This window comes from Myodes glareolus, chromosome 9 (genome assembly GCF_982192425.1).
Source record: "Myodes glareolus chromosome 9, mMyoGla1.1, whole genome shotgun sequence".
In the NCBI taxonomy this organism is placed as follows: Eukaryota; Metazoa; Chordata; class Mammalia; order Rodentia; family Cricetidae; genus Myodes; species Myodes glareolus.
The window spans coordinates 46,166,431-46,185,005 of record NC_142034.1 but is presented as its reverse complement, the minus strand read 5'-3'; the positions used below and the strand labels follow the sequence as shown (position 1 = coordinate 46,185,005).

The following is an 18,575-nucleotide window of genomic DNA, read 5'->3' as shown; positions in this document are numbered from 1 at the left end:
ACATGTTATTTGCAGATTAGTTTCTTTTTTGTTTTGTTTTTTGTTCTGTCCTTCTGGTATTGATTTATCTGATAGCAAAGGGAGACTGGGTGATGCATTTAAATACACATATTCTTTGGGAGTTTCCTCTTTCTGGAAAACATGAATTTATATGGGTACCAAACATTTATGTCAAATTTTGCAAAATGTTTTCTTTTTCTCTGGAGACAAGCAATGATACAGATTTGCTTTTTTTTTTTTTTTTTTTGACATTTGGAAAATTAGCTGCTTGTACCAGAAAAGTTTGTTCAGTGAAGAGTTGTATACTTGGTTGACCATTTTAGAAGGAAAATCAAGTTAGGTTGGTGATGTGGGATTCGCATCTATATGCTGTGAATATGTTTTACTGCCATTGATAAATAAAGAATCTGTTTTTGATCAATGGCTTAACAAAGTAAAGCAAGGTGAGAATTCCAAGCAGAGATAGAGGAGAGAGTAGGCGGAGTCAGAGAAACGCTATGTAGCTGCCAAAGGAGACAGACACTGGAACTTTACCAGTAGGCCACAACCTTGTGATAAATACAAAATAATAGAAATGGGTTAATTTAAGATGTAAGAGCTAGCTAGCAATATGCCTTAGTGATTGGCCAAGCAGTGTTGTAATTAATACAGTTTCTGTGTAATTATTTCGGGTCTGGGTGGCCGGGAAACAAACAAACAGGCATCTGCCTTACGGAATCTACAAATCAAAGTCCAACATGGGGCTGACTACCCTCACATAAAACCCAAGAGAGCATGAAAAGAAATTTTAGATGCAAAAGAACAGAGTTTAGCACAGCTTCTTGGTAGCTGCATTTTTTCCCCCCAGATGGGCTCTGTTTGCTGGTAGTTTCTTTAAGAGATGTCTTCTTGACTAACCACTGGCAGTAAAGGCTACATGGCTTCTTTAGGGGAGGGCTTACTGGTTCATGCTAGTTGAACAAACAGCTCAGGCTCTTTCAGGAGACCAAGCACTTAGATGAGATCTTTGAGCAACGTGTTACAAATTGCTTAGTGGTGACATAGATCTGCTGTGACCATGTAGCTGAGGCAGTATGCATGGCTCCCAGAGGCAGTGAACAAGCCTCTGCCATGTTGGACTGGGTGAAGACAACAGACAAAGCCACAGAGTTGGTCCTAGCCATGACTGCTTAGCATTTAAAAAACAAAAAGTGCTCCTGGTCAAAAAAATAATTACAGATATGCATGTAATAAAGACAAAATCAGATGAAAAAAACCTCTAAATGGGTCACAGTGTTGGATAAATGTACCTGGGCTTGAGAGATAGAAAGAAAAAAAAAAATCTTAACCATCATTTTAGTTTTACAGGATCCCATAGAAAAATTATCGACCCCATGACAGCTAGAAGTAGTTCTAGAAAACAATGTCCCCTCTCCCAACAAAGTTTGTCCTCAGGGTTAGGTACATCAATTAGGGGTTGACTATAACTGGTATAGTTATAGTTGGTATAGAGTTGGGGGTTGGGGTAGAAATTACGTAGGCTCAGGGATCTTCTTTGAAAAAAAAGAGAAATTAGATAGGATAATAGGTAGGTTAGTGTGTGCTTACTCACACTAATAATAATAGTGAGTAATAGAGTAAATATTGTGAGCTATTATTTATAGGCAATTTACATTGGTATACGTTCTTGTATATTGATACAAATTCAAATTATATTTACTATATCGAACATGCTCCTATTTCTGTTTACAATATTTGTACACCTATACAAAGTTATTTTGTCATATTGTATGCATGCATGCTTCTATCTCTGCTTAAGACATTTTGTATATTGATTGACACAATTTTAGGATATATTTATCATATTGCACTATACATTTCTACCTCTGACCAAGATACTTATACACTGTTTACATTTTTAGGTCATTGTCCTCATTTGCTGCACAGTTGTTTAAAAATTGTTTAATATTCTAATATGAAGTCTTGGTCTTTGAGTTTATAAGTATTAAGAATTATAGGTCAATAGTCATCCATGTTTGTCATACTTTGACTAATCAGGCTCTTTAGATACATAGAGATTGTGTTCTGCATAGATAGGTAATCTTCAACCACTTCAAAAAAATGTAGAATATAGCATTTAAATAACTTAGGGTTCTGTTGACATGAGACATGATTGCTTCTGGCAGCACCAATCTATTCCCAAGAGAATGTTGGGCACCAAAAACACTCCACTTGGAGCTTGTTTTCTTCTTGGCAAAACTGGCCTTTGTGCAAAGAATTGCCCATGCTTCAGCCACTGACAAAATGCACCATGTCCAGACTGGACAAGCAGGATATAAAAACAACAACAAAAAAAACCCTGCCAAACCTTGTCAAGACAGGGTAAGAAAGTTTTCCTGCCTCTGAAAATAGTCTGTCAGTTACTCTAGGCCTTAGCCAAAGTTGATTATTCCAATGTTGCAAATGAGACTTTGGGTGATTGCCTAGGGAGCTAGCTGTCTTGGTCATTTATTGAACATTTTGGAAGTTGCTTGATTGCACTTCCTGTCTACTCAAGTAATATTATTTCCCTTCTCAGGTCTTCGATGGGGTTGAAGACTAGTAGTCATAGTTACTTTCCTCTCATGACTTAGCCATTTCTAATATAAGACTTGGACTCCTTAGAATAGGATAATTATTGAAATATTTAACATATGTTTCTTGCTTAATATTGTTTATGCTGGTTGTAATTCTAATTTTTATACTTGATATCTGTTCTTATTGTATATAGTTTTATATTGGGTTTGGAACTCTCTTTAGACAAAAGCAGGAGGTACTAGGGAAACTCCTTCAGCCTATGGCCTTTGAGATGCTGAACCAGGTCGGGCTTGGCCTTGGGTACTAGAAACGTGCATGGTATTTTATAGTATCATTTTACATCTTCTTATCTCCTGTTATTTGTTAAAAATAATTTTCAAGTTCTTCTTAAAAATAAAATACCCAGGAGAGACAGCATCGACTGAGATGATCACGAGAGAGCCATGAAAGCAAAGGAGCACCAGGGGGTACTGTTAAATATCTACTGATTTGTTTGCACAGAATTAACAAAAATGTTTTGAAATTAGAGAACCTCTTTCAACTCTTTTTTTAATTGGGAAATTTGAGCTGGTACACACCTTTAATTCCAGCATTCAGAGGCAAAGGCAGGCAGATCTCTGAGTTGGAGGTCAGTCTGATCTACAAAATGAGTTCCAGGACAATCAGGGCTACACAGAGAAACCCTATCTCAAAAACAAACAAAACTAACATTAAAATAAAAAGTAAAAGTTGAGGAAATTTGAGAAACACTCATAATTGGTGATCATACATGGTAATGCCATCAATCCATGAGAATTTACAATTCTTACTTAAACTAAACATCAAAAGGTAAGACAGGTATGGAGACTGGGCTATGATCTGCTTGAATTTACTTTGTATAGTATAGAACACTTGACTCAAGCTGGGGCTTGTCCTGAGCAGTCCCATTTCATAAAACAGCGGTTTCCTCCGTCTTCAGTGCAAACACCGAAGCAGCATGACTCACGTCTTGTCTGTGCAGGTGAACAACTGTAGCACAAACACGAGGCAAGACTGCTAAGCAACCTCTTTCTAAAGTGTAGCCACCTATGAACTTCAAACTAGACCAGGAACACCTGGATACATGGGGATATCAAAACCACATCAGAAACCCAGACCCATGAACTAATTTAACACACCAGACCAAAGAATAATGCAATGACATCACTTTGATGCTATAAAATCTATTTTTCCCCCATCCAGGAAAATGGCCACGGCAATGTACCTCTAACGTGGGTACCAGTTCAAGGCAAGTTTCTCCGCCTAGGAAAGCTGACACTAAAGTTACCCTCCCTTTCCCCACCCCAGCAGCATTTGACAACTCTGCACCATGAGCAGCTCTGCACCTGCAGTTCTTACAGCTTATCTGACCCCCGCCCTTGCCCTTGCCCCTGCCCCATCCCCTCACCCCCATCCCCATCCTCCCCAGAGACATTTTCTTGAGTCTGAATTAGCTTTCCAGAAATCTTTGCCTTCATTATGGCCTCTTTGAATCCTGTGAACTCTTCACCCTTTTGAAGCCATCCCATAACTTCTCTCTCTCTCTCTCTCTCTCTCTCTCTCTCTCTCTCTCTCTCTCTCCTGTCAAGTACATTATACTTTAATACTCTTAATACTGTTTAGTTATTATTAGTCATAGTAATTAAGCTTGGAATAAAAGAACCTGTTATTGCCAATGACTGAGTCTACCAAGTGAAAACAGTAGCATAACACTTGCTGAATTAAAGTCAGAGAAATCAAAGTGTCTTGTGACTTCATGAAAGCACACATTAAATATGGAAAGACAAAATGTGCCCATTTTGCAGACATAGCTTTCTCACACTAGAAAAGAAATGAATAGGTCACATAATAAAGTATTTTAACATAAAAGATTCAATCTCTATTTTTAAAAATTCATTTGCTTTTAATGGACTGGTGTTTTGCCTGTATGCATATCTGTATGGGGGTATTGGATCCCCTAGAATTAGAGTTACAGAAAGCTGTGAGCTACCATGTCGTGATGAGAATTGAACCTGGGTACTTTGGAAGAGCAGTTAGTGCTCTTAACCACTGAACCATCTCCACAACCCTTTAACCTCTATTTTCTTAAAACTGTGAAGAGCAGGAATCATAACTCAGATGTACAGCAATTGCCTAGCATGGAAGGGCCCTAGGCGCAATCCCAAGCACTGAAAGAAAAAAAAGCAAATTGCAGCTCTCTAATTCTTAGTAATGCTTACTGTAGGTGGGAATAAAGTGTTGAGGGCTCTTGTACGTGGCTGCTGGGAGAATAAATCAATGCAATCAACAGCACAATTGACAGCAGGTACTCAAGGTTTTCAGTTGTTCATTCTTTGATCTAGCCATTTCCACTTCTGGGAATCCATTCTAAAAAACATTACTGGAATTCTGTCAGGCTACCAGAGCAATTAAATTAGACTAGGCATTTTTGAAAACTGAAATGATTTCCTCCCATTTCTAGAGGCTGAACTGTCCAAACTGAAGGCTCAGAAGAGTTGGTGTCTGGCAAAGTTTTTACTTGGGTTGCAGATTGCTGCCTCCTCATATGGGTGCATGCCCACATTCACATGTGTGTTGTTGTCTCCTCCCGAGAGAGAGAGAGAGAGAGAGAGAGAGAGAGAGAGAGAGAGGAGCTTTTCATAAAGTCACTAGCCCTACTCCACTTGTAGTTCACAGTTTCAAACTGTAAACAAAGATTTACACACAAATACTGGTCTTATTTTCATTTGGAACAATGAGAAAGTAACTGTCCAACAATAAAAATATGATTAAATAATGACAAAAACACAGAGCAAAGCAATATGATGCCATTAAAATGTTTTAGGGACCAAGATGGAGTAGAAGCACATTCCCCTATTTCTCTAACTTAAGTAGAGCCAAAACGCCTAGATATCTGACTTAAAACAAGCTGAACGGCGACGAGAGCGGAAAAGAAGGTGGCAGGCTGCCTAGGGGCCTGCACAGCGGTGAGTACTTTGGGCTTTTTGCCTCATAAATGGCATTCAGGAATGCTAATAAGACTAGATGAAAGCAATAATAAAACCAAGAAAGGTTTGCTTTAGCCAAATGAGTAAAAATGGGAGTCATTATTATGATCTGAGGAAAAAATTAACAGAGATATAAGTTGGTGATAACTACAGGCTTAAAACTTTTCCTTAAATTTTTTATCATTTTCTGTAATGAGCCCATATTACTTTCTTATTGAGATATAATTCACATATGATTAAAATTCATATTACTTTTATAATTAAAAATAACAGTTTCTTTTTTATTTGTTTGTTTCATGAAACAGGGTTTCTCTGTGTAACAGATCTGACTGTCCTAGAACTCACTTTGAATATTTGACCGGCTTCTAACTTACAGAGACCCTCCTGCCTCTGCCTCCCAAGAGATAGAATTAAAGGCATGAGCCAGCCACCATGACAAACTCAAGAACATTTTCTAAATTGCCTATTTGTAGAGAAACTACTAAGGCAACTAGGTCACTAGCATTGAGAATCAATTTTTGGAAAGAAATGTAAGTTATGTCTATACTTACATCAGAGAGAGAAAGCCTTGCCTTTCCCGGACTTACTTTCCCCTCAGGCATGCAAGAGTGTAGAGGGCGGAGAGTCACTCTGTGGCTCCTGGGATCAACCTTAGGCCGGCAGACTTGCCTCTACCTGAAAGGCTGAGTCATCTCACTGGGCTCCTCCTAACTACTCTAACTCTGCCATTTGTTCTTTGTGTTTCTGGGGAGTGTATCTCATTTGTAGTTGGTCTAGACAAGAACCACTCAGAAAGGATTTAAGAAATCCTTCACACAGAAACGCTATCTCGTGCATGGCTGTTCCCTTCAGTGGAGTAAGAACGTGTGAGAAGAAAACGTGGAAACTGAATTAGTTCTTGGACTCATTACAGAAAAACTGGAGGAAGAGAAGAAACAAAAAACGTGAAAGCCAGGCTGTAGCAGACAGAATTTTGGTCTAGGGAAATGATTTCTTTCACTTATTCCATTACAGTAGTATCATACTTTCTCACTATTTATACAATCAGATTTCACTGACTATAAAATGATGGGTTTTCTTGGTCTTATCAGAAGGTGTCAGTAGAAGTTCTTGATATTTTTATGTCATGAACTGAAAGAAAGAAAGGAGATATTTGGAAACTGTAACCCAACTTCTGAGGGGTTAAACATTTTGAAGTATGTATCTTAGAAATAATAAGTTTTTATTCTTTCATTTGATTTAATCCTCAGATGATGTACATCTATCAAAATACAACTGAAGCTGGCAGAATAACTTGATACAAATATTGATAACTCAGCTCCTTACTTGTACAAATTGCTCTTGAGTCAATCCTGGTTCCACAGATTTGATCACAATCAGATTTTTGCAACGTGATTCTAATTTTGGAATAAAAGTTATTTGATAATTAGTTTAGATGTAACGAATTAGTATTTTATATTCATAATATAGTACTAAAATTATTCTCAATGAGTATCTATCCATAGTTACAGTAAATAATTTCCTCTCAAAGGTTTTTTCCCTGGCTTTATTTAACCAAGAAACTCAGATATTAAACAGAATGAACCTAAATTTTTAATAACCAGGTTGGAATAAAGCAGAAACAGATATGTATAATAACACAAAAGACTAAAATAATCAGTGTAGGATTGTGAGAGCATTTATGCCAAGGAGATCTAAACCAACACTCTCTGGCTGGGCAGGGAGAACGCTCATCTGGCTGGGCAGGGATGGTTTAGAAGCCAGCTGATTTTCAGCAGGATCCTTGCAGACTCTCTTAGCTCACTGCTTCCTCACTCTCCCCCAGAATAAATGAATAAGTGAAGATATTGCAAAGAATTTCGGAAACAGAAATGGAGGTTGAGCTGATGGGAGAATTCCAGTTTTTAAACATGCTGATAGCAGGGAGAGGGCAGGTTGTGAGGAAGGAAGGCCCGAAGCATGTTCCCAAAAGAGCAGACAGGATGCTAAAAAGCAAGTTTTATTTTAAAAAGCAAGGAAAGGGTGAGTGTGGTGATTCACACCTTTAATTCCAGCACTTGTGAGGCAGAGGCAGGATCTCTGTGACTTTGACCAGCCTGGTCTACATAGTGAATTCCAGGACAGCCAGGGCTAGCTATATAGAAAGACTGTCTCCAAAAAAATCAACCAGCCAAACAAACAAACACACACACACACACACACACACAGAGAGAGAGAGAGAGAGAGAGAGAGAGAGAGAGAGAGAGAGAGAGAGGAAAAAAAGCAAGAAAGGAAAGAAAATAGTCTCATAATTTATAGTTACCACTAAACACAGTGATAAAAAAACAAATTAAAAACAGTGTGTTATACTGGGAGGCAGAAATAGGAGGGTCTCTGTGAGTGCCAGGCAGCACTAGGCAGTTATACAGAGACTTCCAGGCCAGCAACAGGCCCTATCTCAAAAAACAAAATAAGGCCAAACAATCAGTGGGTCACAAATTACATAAATCCCAGGATCCACACTCAAATTCTTAGTTAAATTCAAGTCAGGTTCCTCTTAGCTAGACTCACATAAAAAACACTTCCCCAAATAAATGCATCAAAGCCTATGGTCTCCCCACAGAGATGGGCTATTCTCTCCTGGTGTGCAGAGTGGAAGTTTGTAGGAGAGTTTTCGTTGTCTCAGTGGTGGGGAGCTGGTGTAAAGATAGAATTCCCACGATTTCTACACCATAAAGGCTCCCCTCTCCTGTCCGACACTGGAAAGGGTGAAAAGTTGCTTTAACAGCTCTCAGTTTAGAACTTACTTTATATGCAATTGCAGAGTACAGTTTTGCTATTGTGTTGTTGTTGTTGTTGCAAAGTTTTGAGCCCTGCCTTTGTATACGCTCAGCACTTTTTCTACTACTGTGAGTCAGCTGTATACCTGGCCCCTCATTTTGCTGTTCAATTTTTCTGAAAATATAATTACTGTGACGTTTTGGAGTAAGGGTTGAATGGAAAACTTGCTCCGGAACTTCTCAGTATTTGTTCACCATTTCAGAAATTGTCTTATATATAGAAAATGACATTGCAACTTTAATCTGAACTCGTCTGCAACACATCTGTGTTAGTCTGCATTTGTAACACCCCTAGCTGTGAGAACAGCACACATAGGTACGTGCACACACACACATGAATATTCATGTATATGAACAAACACATATGAATATATAAATTCTTTTTGCCCTTATTTCAAAATGTCAATACAGGGAAAACAGTTACTTAGATATAATCTTACTTTTCTTATAACTCATTATTCATGAAAAATAGGTTTAAAAGTCTATTTATTATTTCTTCTAGTGATATTGTAACTAAAAGTTTATATATTGAGATATAGTACATAAATTTTTTTAAATATTTATTTATCTGTCTGTGAGTACATTTGAGAAGGATGGGGGCTGTGGATGCTGGAAAAGGGTGTTGGGCCCCTCAGAGTTAGTATAACCGTCATCCTTAGGACAGCAGGCTTGTTCAGTGGGTGTCAGGATCCGAGCTCTGGTCCTAAGTTCCTTATAATGCTGAGCTTTCTGGTCCTACATGTCATTTTAATGCCTTGCTTTGCACAATTCCTTTATTTTAATTATGGCATTATACTTTTTCTTCTAAATTCTACAATTGCTATTTTCTGGGCACGTCACAGGATAACAAAGGGGCAGGTAATCACACAATATTTGTACTACAAGGGAGCACTGGACTGCAAAGGCTGAGGCTGATGGATTAATTCTATGTTCCTTGCCATTCTGTCTCTGGGGAGAACAAAGAAGGCTTATTTAACTTTAAGTGCGTCCAGCCTCATAGGCACTAAACTTGACTACGTGACTTCAGCCTCCCTCCCTAAGAAAAAAACACCACAGTGAAGGCATATTTACCAAGATGCAAATCTGGCTTCTGAAAAAAATCATAAAGAACATTCTGAATCTGCAGAAAGAAGAGAAAGAACATATTACTCCTCAGTTACCACACATTTAGTGTCTTAAACTAAAAGTCATGTATTTCTAAGTACTGAGTGATCCAATCTCTGCTTAGTTTAGCATTTTGCCTTCTTGCACATGTCCTTCCTGTTTTCCGTTCTCTTTGTGTGAGGACTGAGACACCGAGAATAATCCTATTTTGTCCCCTCCAGGGGATATTTCCAGAAATCTTTGGCAGTGAGTGTGATGTAGCTAAGGAACATTTGCAACTATCTTGACTGGTCTTGAACTCACAAAGCCCCACCTGCCCCTGCTTCACATGCTGGGATTAAAGCCATGCACCACCACCACCTAGTGAACCTACAATTCTTTAAAGGCATGCGATGCTGGCGTTCTCTCACAGGTCTATTTGCCATCTGCATATATTATGCGTATTTGGTAAAGTGTTTGTCAAATCTTTTGTTCAGAGAGAGAGAGAGAGAGAGAGAGAGAGAGAGTTTTGTTCAGATTGGGTCTCCCTATGTAGATCAGGCTGGTCCTGATCTTAAACAACTGCTTTAGCCTCCTGAGTGCTGGGGTTGTAAGCACGTTTCACCAGGACTGGCTTTTCCTATTTTTTAAAAGGGTTATTTAATTTTTGTTGTTGAATTATAATTAATAATTATTTTATGTTTTGGACAGTAGTCTTTAATAATTTTGTTTTTTGTTAATATTTCCTCCACAGATCTTTTTCCTTGGTCAATTTAAAGTCATTCACTTAAAGTAAAATATGATTGGCATTTTATGATTAAATATTTTCAAATCTCTACACAATTAAGAGAAAATACTTTATTCTTAAAGAGTAGCTGTTCTTTGGAGCTAAGAGAAGATGTGGTCTCTCATAGATATCACAAACAGTCACACACATACACACACACACACACACACATGAAATCCATCTCTGTTTGTAATGATTAGGTTGGAAACCCTTGTCAATATCAAGATTTTAAAAATATTACTAGATTTGTATTTTATTTTTCATGCCCATTGAAAAATTGAAGAAATCAATATGCTTCCATTAGTAGACAGGTCAGTTGTAGCAAAGATTTCAAGGGAAGCCTCTGACATTCTACTAACATGCTAGCAATTTCCCTCTTAGCACGCATCCCTCCCCCTTCACACGCGCGCTTTCTCCTACCACAGCTATTGGGATCATTCCTCTGGGGTCGAGAATCCATTCACCGAACTGCTCCTCCAGAGCCTGTTTTCTCACTGTGGCCACCTTGACTTTGACTGTGCTGATATAGTCTCTTTGTTGTCTCTTTTGTTTAACTTTCTCCTTCATTTTGGAGACTCTGGAGTATGAGAACATAGAATATATGTTAAGAACTCCGTGGCAGAACCCAAGAGTTCAGGGCCCCACTTAAACTCTGGAGTTACCTTCTTTCCTTCATCAGCACCTACTGTGCTCAGCACTCATTAATTTCTACTCTCAGTCAACTTTTTATAGAAGTTTTCCTATTTTACTTATGTAAGTAACAGATTTAAGAAGTATTGTTGAGGATATTAATCAACATAATAATTATGGAAAACTGTGAAGATATTTGAAAAACAGAAGTATAACTACCAAAAGACGCAACAATATTACTTTTGGATATTTTCCCAAAAGACTTGAAATCAGTTTGTTAAAAAGAAGTCTACATTCATATATTAATTGCTACACAATTCATAGTAGCAAAATACAGAAACAATTCTGAATGAATAAAGAGAATTTGGCATATAAACACAATGGATTTTATGCAATCTTACAAAACCAGAATCTGTTCTTTATGAAATGTGAATAGAACTGGAGAATTGGGATAAGTGAAATAAACCAAGTACAGAAAGATAAATGCCACATTATTATTTATATATAGTAAAATATAAAAAACTCAAACATAGAAGCAGAGTACAATGGTGGTTGCTGAGAAGATTAAGTCCAAAGGGAACAAAATACATCAATTAGAAGGAAGAATAAGGTTTTTAAAAATACTTGTTGTACAATAATACAGTTTATAATAGAATGTTGCATATTTAAAAATTGTTAATAATATAACTTTCAAATGTTCTCTCCATAAAATGATAACTATTTGAGTTAAAAGATGTTAATTAGCTTGATTTAATTATACTACATATTTATAAATCATAACATCACATTGTACCCTATAAGTGTATAGAACTATAACTAGTCAATTTCCAGGCTTTTGCTTTTTTATTTTTTTGTATTTTTATAAAAAGAAGTAGCAAGAATATCTCCAAAGCCGCATGCCTTTAATGCCAGCACTTGGGAGGCAGAGGCAGGCGGATCTCTGTAAGTTCAAGGCTAGCTTGGTCTACAGAGTGAGTTTCAGGACAGCCAGGGCTACACAGAGAAACCCTGTCTCCAAACACACACACACACACACGCATACACACACACACACACACACACACACACACACACACACACACGAGAGAGAGAGAGAGAGACAGAGAGAGAGACAGAGAGAGAATACTGAGAATACACCTAGAGGCTTTTCTACACTCTCTAAAGGCAGAGATGGTCTAAAGTCTAAAGGTCATTAGCTTTTCTTGTCTTCCCTGGACACAAAAGTCATCAGGATGACTAGGATGGAAACATGGAAGGTCCTCTTACAAGAAGGATGCCAGGTTATTCTGATGCTCTGGACTAAACTTGAGAAATCTGCCTGGGAATATTTACTGGCCTGTTGCTGCTATCTAGTCAGAGGCAACTGTTTTCGCAGCCCTGCTGATGGCCTGAGTACAAGAGAAACTATTGTGCTCTGCTGGAGATGCATCGCCAGGCTGAGAATGACCAAAGAACGGAGGCTTCAGTTGTTCCTATGTTAATCATCCCTATTAGAACTTAAAAAAACCGACCAAACAAACCCCAGACTGTTTTGACTGACATCAAATTACATGGTTTAAAATAATAAAAACAGCTGCGAGTGTCAAGTAAATTTTTTTTTAGGTTCAACAAGATTTGGATCGGTTTTCATATCTCAAGGAGGAAAGGCCAAGGCAACCTGAGAGATTTGAGATGCAAAAGAATTTTCTCTGAGAATGTGGACATTAGGTACCTCTAATAGTCCAAAAGAAAGTACTGAATAGATGCTACTTTATACCCATGTAAAACCCTTTGCAATTCTCTAGGAATATAAGCCTTCAAAAATGAACTTTAGATTTAAAAACAAAGGCATGGAGGCGGGTTAGGAGGACAGAAGAGCCATGCTTGAACTTTTGAAAGGTGGATTGGTATTTTAAAGGAAGGGCTAATCCCGCCAATGCTCTGGAAGCCTCCAAACCTCCGCAGTCCCTTCAGCTGTTTCCCCAGCCTGCTCTTCCCATACTGCTCGCTCTCTTCTCCCAGCACAGCATGTCTGCTGTTTCTGTCTTCGTTCCAACGGCGTTCTATGCTATACCCGTGCCTTGTATCTAGCGTTCTCTCGTTTACTTAACCACACTCACTTATTGCACAAACAGTTATTATCTATTCTGCCATTCTGCAGATCAGCATCTGATGGCAAAACAGATCAGTGACTGGGATAGTGTAATAAGCACTGAGAGTCTCCGGATTTTCATAAGTCACAAAAATAGATTCACACAGTTATTTTTCTGTCACATTTTCATCTGCTCAAAACATTTTCTCCCCCTTGCTTTGCCTGATTAGCTCTTCCACATGCTTTGGGTTTCAATTGAGACATCATTTCCTCACTCATCATGATGCCCATATTTAGAAAGAAAATCTAGTTTTGTGCTTCAGAGACACTGCATATGAGCTTCCAAATATAATCCAAATGGATTTTAAATTGATCATGCTACTATTTGAGGGAATGGATAAAATTTCTGTTGTCTATATTATTTTATGAGACTGTTACACCAACCAACAGAATTCTACACCATGCAACACTTTGTATCTTTGAGTAGATTAGGGTAGATATAACCTACAAGTTGATTTTAAATATAGCTCCCAGGATGGAAAGATAGCTTAGTCAGCAAAGAGTTTGCTTTACAAGCATGGTGATCTGAGTAAGATCCTCAGAAACAAGTTAAATGGAGGAGAAGGAGAAGGGAGAGGAACAAAAGGAAGCAGAGGAGGAGGAAGTGGGAGGGGAGGAGGAAGGGAAAGAAGAAGAGAAAGAAGAAAGGTTAAGCAGGCAATGTAGGTATGCACTTGTAATCCTGGCACTGGGGAGGTGGCAGAAACAGGCAGATTCCTAGGGTTTGTTGTTCAGCCACACTAGACTACTTGGTAAATTCTGAGCCAGTGCGAGACTCTGTCTGAAAAAACATAGGTGGGCAGGGCCTGATGAACTACAACTGAGATTGACTCCTGGTCATGAGTACAGGCACACACACACACACAAACACATGTACACATGTGCACACACACTGACACATATAAAATCTAGCTAATAAAGCAAGTTATGGCGGTACATCTTTGTAATCCCAGAACAAGGGAGGCTGAGGCAGGAGGATAGCTATGAGTGTGTAGCCAGCCTGGACTTCATAACAAGACCCTGTCTCAAACAAACAAAACAACTAAATAATCAAATATTCCTCCCATATGGACAAGAGTTCTGAGATTTTAAAAAACAAAAAACACCACAGTACAAACTTGATTAAAGAGTAGATGTAAAAACTGGGGATGTAGTGAAGGTAGAGTGCTTCTCAGCATGCACAACCCTGTATTTGATCCTTAGCATCAGCAGTGTACATACGGTGTGATGGTACAACATAATCCCAGCTCTCAGGAGGATGGAGGCAGGGGCATCCAAAGCTCAGTGTCATTCGCAGCTACAGAAAGAGTGTGAGGCCTGCCTGAGCTGCATCTTATAAGACACTATTTCAAAAGAAAAGAAGAAAGGAGAAAGGGTGAATGGATGGATGGATGGAAGGAAGGAAGGAAGGAAGAAAGGAAGGAGGAAGGGAGGAGGGAGGAAGAAAGTTTGTAAACATTCTGGGTGCATGCATGATCTATGTATGTGCATGTATTAATGTATTGTGTATTTGAGTAGAATCTTAAATTGGGTAGTACAAAATGAGCTAGCAAAGAAAACTAAAGACTAAATATGGAAATAGGAAAACTGGAAAAGTAGGATATCGTGGAGAAGGGAATGGTATTTCAAGAAGGAAGTTCTATCTTCATGAGCACGACCGGAGATCAGATTTAAGAAGGACCACAATTTTTCTGGTGGGTCTAGAAGCAGGGAGAATGTGAGGATCTTGGTAAGTACCAATTATTGAAGACAGATTTGTACAAAACCAAATAAATATAAGAGATTGATAAATGTGTGGGAAGTAACAAAATATATATGGACGCATGTCTCTAATAAGTTGGCCAGTTTTCACTGTATATGGTAATGCTGGAGAGATGCTCAGCAGTTAAGAGCACTGGACGCGCTCCCTGAGGATCCTAGTTCAACTCCCCAACTCCACATGGTGACTCACAACTGTCTATAACTCCAGTTCCAGGGGATCTGACACCCTTTACTAGATTATGTAGACACCAGGCACACATTTGGTACACACACACACACACACACACACAAGCAAAACACTCATATATGCAAAATGAAATGACATAAAATCATTGTACAAAGTGTGTTTTTCATGATAACCAAAATTTGTATTTTTTCATAAGGTGTGACTCAATATTGAGTGCTAAACATCCGTGCAGTAAAGACCCATAAATAAGTTCAAAGTATTAAATCATCTAAAAACATGTACTGAGCCATAGTTCACCAGGCACATGCTCAGTTTCTAATAATATTGTGACCAAAAGAAAAAAAAATGCCTTGTCTTCCAAGAGGTTGTGAGGACATGGATAATTCCCCATGCCAAAAGGCGGCCTGAGACTACAAACATGCAGACACGGCACCTGATGGAGACCAGGTGTGACGGAAGGCAGCCAGAAGAAGTGGTACTCGGGAATCCTGGAGGACAAGGAGAAATGAACCAGCCAGAGAGATGAAGGCTAAGATGTTTAGACAAAGAAAGCTAGCAGTCTGGATTCCAGAAAAGGATACTGGGTTGATATGCATGAAATAGTAAAAATGGGCAGAAAGAATGCAGCCCATCTGGCTGAGGTGGATAGTAGTCAGGGCTAAGTTTACTATCACCGCGTGCTGGGTGCCGCCTACACAGCTTGTCTAAATTTTAAAGCTGGCATTTGTGGTAAGAATTTCTTATTTCTATTTGAGGTGGTTAAGCCACTTTACTGGAGACGTGAGAGCAAGGCAGAGAATGCCAGAGCAGGATCATAGGGATATTTTATTTGTTTTATCTTATCATCTCTATATATCCTCCCTTCTTTCTTTTCAGAGTAGATTCAATAATCCTACCTCTTATCCATCATATCTATAAAGGATATTCTACACAGAACTGGAGTGAGGTAAGAAAGTATCTGGTGTGATGACATACGATCAAGCTAGGTAGGACAGAATATCTAAAAAGGAAGGCAATGATGTGTATGGCCTCCATCCTTTAGAGACCAGAGCCTCTGCTATAAATAAGCAAAGCTTATGTTCATTTGAAGATATCAGTTACTGGAATGTTTTAAATGCATCAATAAAATGAAGTATAAAATCATAGGAATTCCTGTGCATTTTAGGTAGTCTTTGGTGTTTATACTCTAGAACCATCTCACCTTATGTCTTGGTTAGGGTTTCTATGGCTGTGAAGAGACACCATGACTACAGCAACTCTATTTATAAAGGAAAATGTTCAGTCAGGGCTCACTTACAGTTCAGAGGTTTAGTCCATTATCGCCATGGTGGGAAGTAACGCAATATGCAGGCAGACATGGTGCTGGAGAAGGAACTGAGAGTTCTTACATCTTGACTCACAAGCAACAGGAAGTGTTCTGAAACACTGGGCATGGCTTGAGTATATATGAGACTTAAAAACCTGCCTCCACAGTGACACACTTACAAGGCCATACCTGCTCCAACAAAGCCACACCTCCTAATAATGCTACTCCCTGAGAACTTATGGGAGCCAATAACATTCAAACTACCACACGTAATCAGTCTTTAGGCCAGCTATACAGCTCTAGCTAGAGAGAAATTGACTCTGGACTATTTCAGTCCATTTAACAATAGGAATGTTCTGTGCCAAAATCTCATTCAACATCAAGTTGCAGGATGAGGTTTAGAATATTGGGGTATCATTTAAGAAGACTATGATTTTGCAATCTATAAGTAGCTATTTTTTTTCTTTGACATCAGAAGTCACGCATACCAGACTATCCTCAAATTCACCAAAAAGCCAAGGTTGATCTTGAATTTCTGATTATCCTGCCTCCATCTCCCAAGTGCTGGAATTATAGGCACACACCACCATGGCAAATGCATGGGATTCTTGGGATCGAGCCCAAGTTTCACAAACACAAGGCAAACATTCTACCAACTGAACCACATCCCCACTCAACACACAGCTGGAGTTTAAAGGAACAATGTGGTATACTTGCCCAGAGTGCCATTTATAGATGCTAAGCTAGAGTTTATAGATTATTATGCTTCAGGTTGAACGAAATTAGGAAATTTTTGGCTAAAACCCTACTATATGCCACTTGGTATAACAGAAATTCAAATATCGTTTAAAGTATTATCCTTACTTTTGGTAAACTATGCTGTACTGGATTGATAAAATCTGTTTTCCAGTACAAATTGACAAGCTAATATTACTAATATCACCTGTGGAGAAGTACCTGCAGGATTTCCTCTCATAATTAGTTTCAGTTTGGCTCAGTAAAGAGGTGGCAGCTGGTGTGGAGTGTGAACAGACAGCTGTCTAGGAAGCCAGTCTCCTGGCAACTGAGGGAAGCCCACACAGGGGACAAAATACATCCTCTTTGTTGCTAAGTTCCTAGCACTGGATGTTGTAAAGATGAGCTAGACATTTTGAGGCATTTTGGTGTGTGAAATACAAAATACGAGTACTGTGATGTAAATATGAGAAGCTTTTGCACATACCACATCCCAGCAGAAAATATATGATGGCTTTTGGTACATGGTCTGTGTAAACTGCTTAAATATTGCACAGGAGTTAATCTGCAGAAAATTATAATAAACAAAATAAGATAAAGATCTGCATCTTTTTTCCTTTAAAATTGCACTTGGTTTGTATATCTCTAATATTTGAGGACTTATACTCACGTGTTTTCTCATTTATGCAACTGTAATAGAGAAAGTAATTCTTTGAAATATCTTTTTACGATTATTTCCCTTCATGGAATAAATGTTCTATCATTAATGAATACAGCTAATAAAGATAATTCACTGAAAAAATTCTCCAAAGATACCTCAGGGTAAAGCAGAGATCCTTCAGACTATGAAATAATCAACAAATGCCAGAATAATGAAAAGATCCAAGTTTTGATTTTGTTGTTCATTTATTTATTCTCCCAAGTGCTGAGATTGCAGGTGTGAGCTGCCACACTCAGCACTAAGGACTTCTAGATTTACTTTTATGATCATTTGAACTGGCATCCTAGGGTCTTAAATGTCAAATTGATTGAGAAATAGACTCTGCCTCTTGAAATAATCTGAAACTCTAATATTAATATTAAGCTCCCCTTTTATTATTTAAAATTCTTTAGCTAAAATGTTATATAGTATAATTGACTGTTTTTGGTGCTCAATTTAAAAAATTCTCACACATTTTTAAGTATGTGTAATTCCCAGACTACTAAAAATTTATAATCTAATTTTAAGGGCAAATATTTTTCACATCACAAAATAGGGAAAAGAAGCTTTCACATATACATCCCCAAGTACTAGAGGAATCAGAGTCAGAAGGAAAAGATACACAAAAAATAAGGAAATAGAGCAAGCAGAACAAACCCAACCTGCTTTATGGCTTTGCAAATTTGCATGCAATGCTTAAAGATCAAAGTCCACTTTGTCTACCTTTCAGAAACTTGATAAAAAGTACATTATATTGAGCATGGAAAACCACGGGGCAGTGGAGATACTGTATTTTTCAAGTGAGCAACTGCCACCATGAAAATTATTCTACATAAATAAAGAAGGTCTGCTCAGTCTGTTGTTATGAGACACAA

At 38.3% G+C, this 18,575-nt stretch overlaps 1 protein-coding gene across 1 annotated transcript in view; it reads right to left on the bottom strand.

The window, feature by feature from the left end:
* Efcab5 (EF-hand calcium binding domain 5) overlaps nt 1-18,575 on the bottom strand; it is a 113,041-nt gene that overhangs the window by 73,335 nt on the left and 21,131 nt on the right. The window contains exons 5-7 of the mRNA XM_085695367.2: nt 10,671-10,827; nt 9,452-9,500; nt 6,888-6,958 (exon numbers count right to left, since the gene is read on the bottom strand). Of these exons, the coding sequence (XP_085551493.2) occupies nt 6,888-6,958; nt 9,452-9,500; nt 10,671-10,827 (277 nt within the window). The remainder of the gene's footprint in view (nt 1-6,887; nt 6,959-9,451; nt 9,501-10,670; nt 10,828-18,575) is intronic.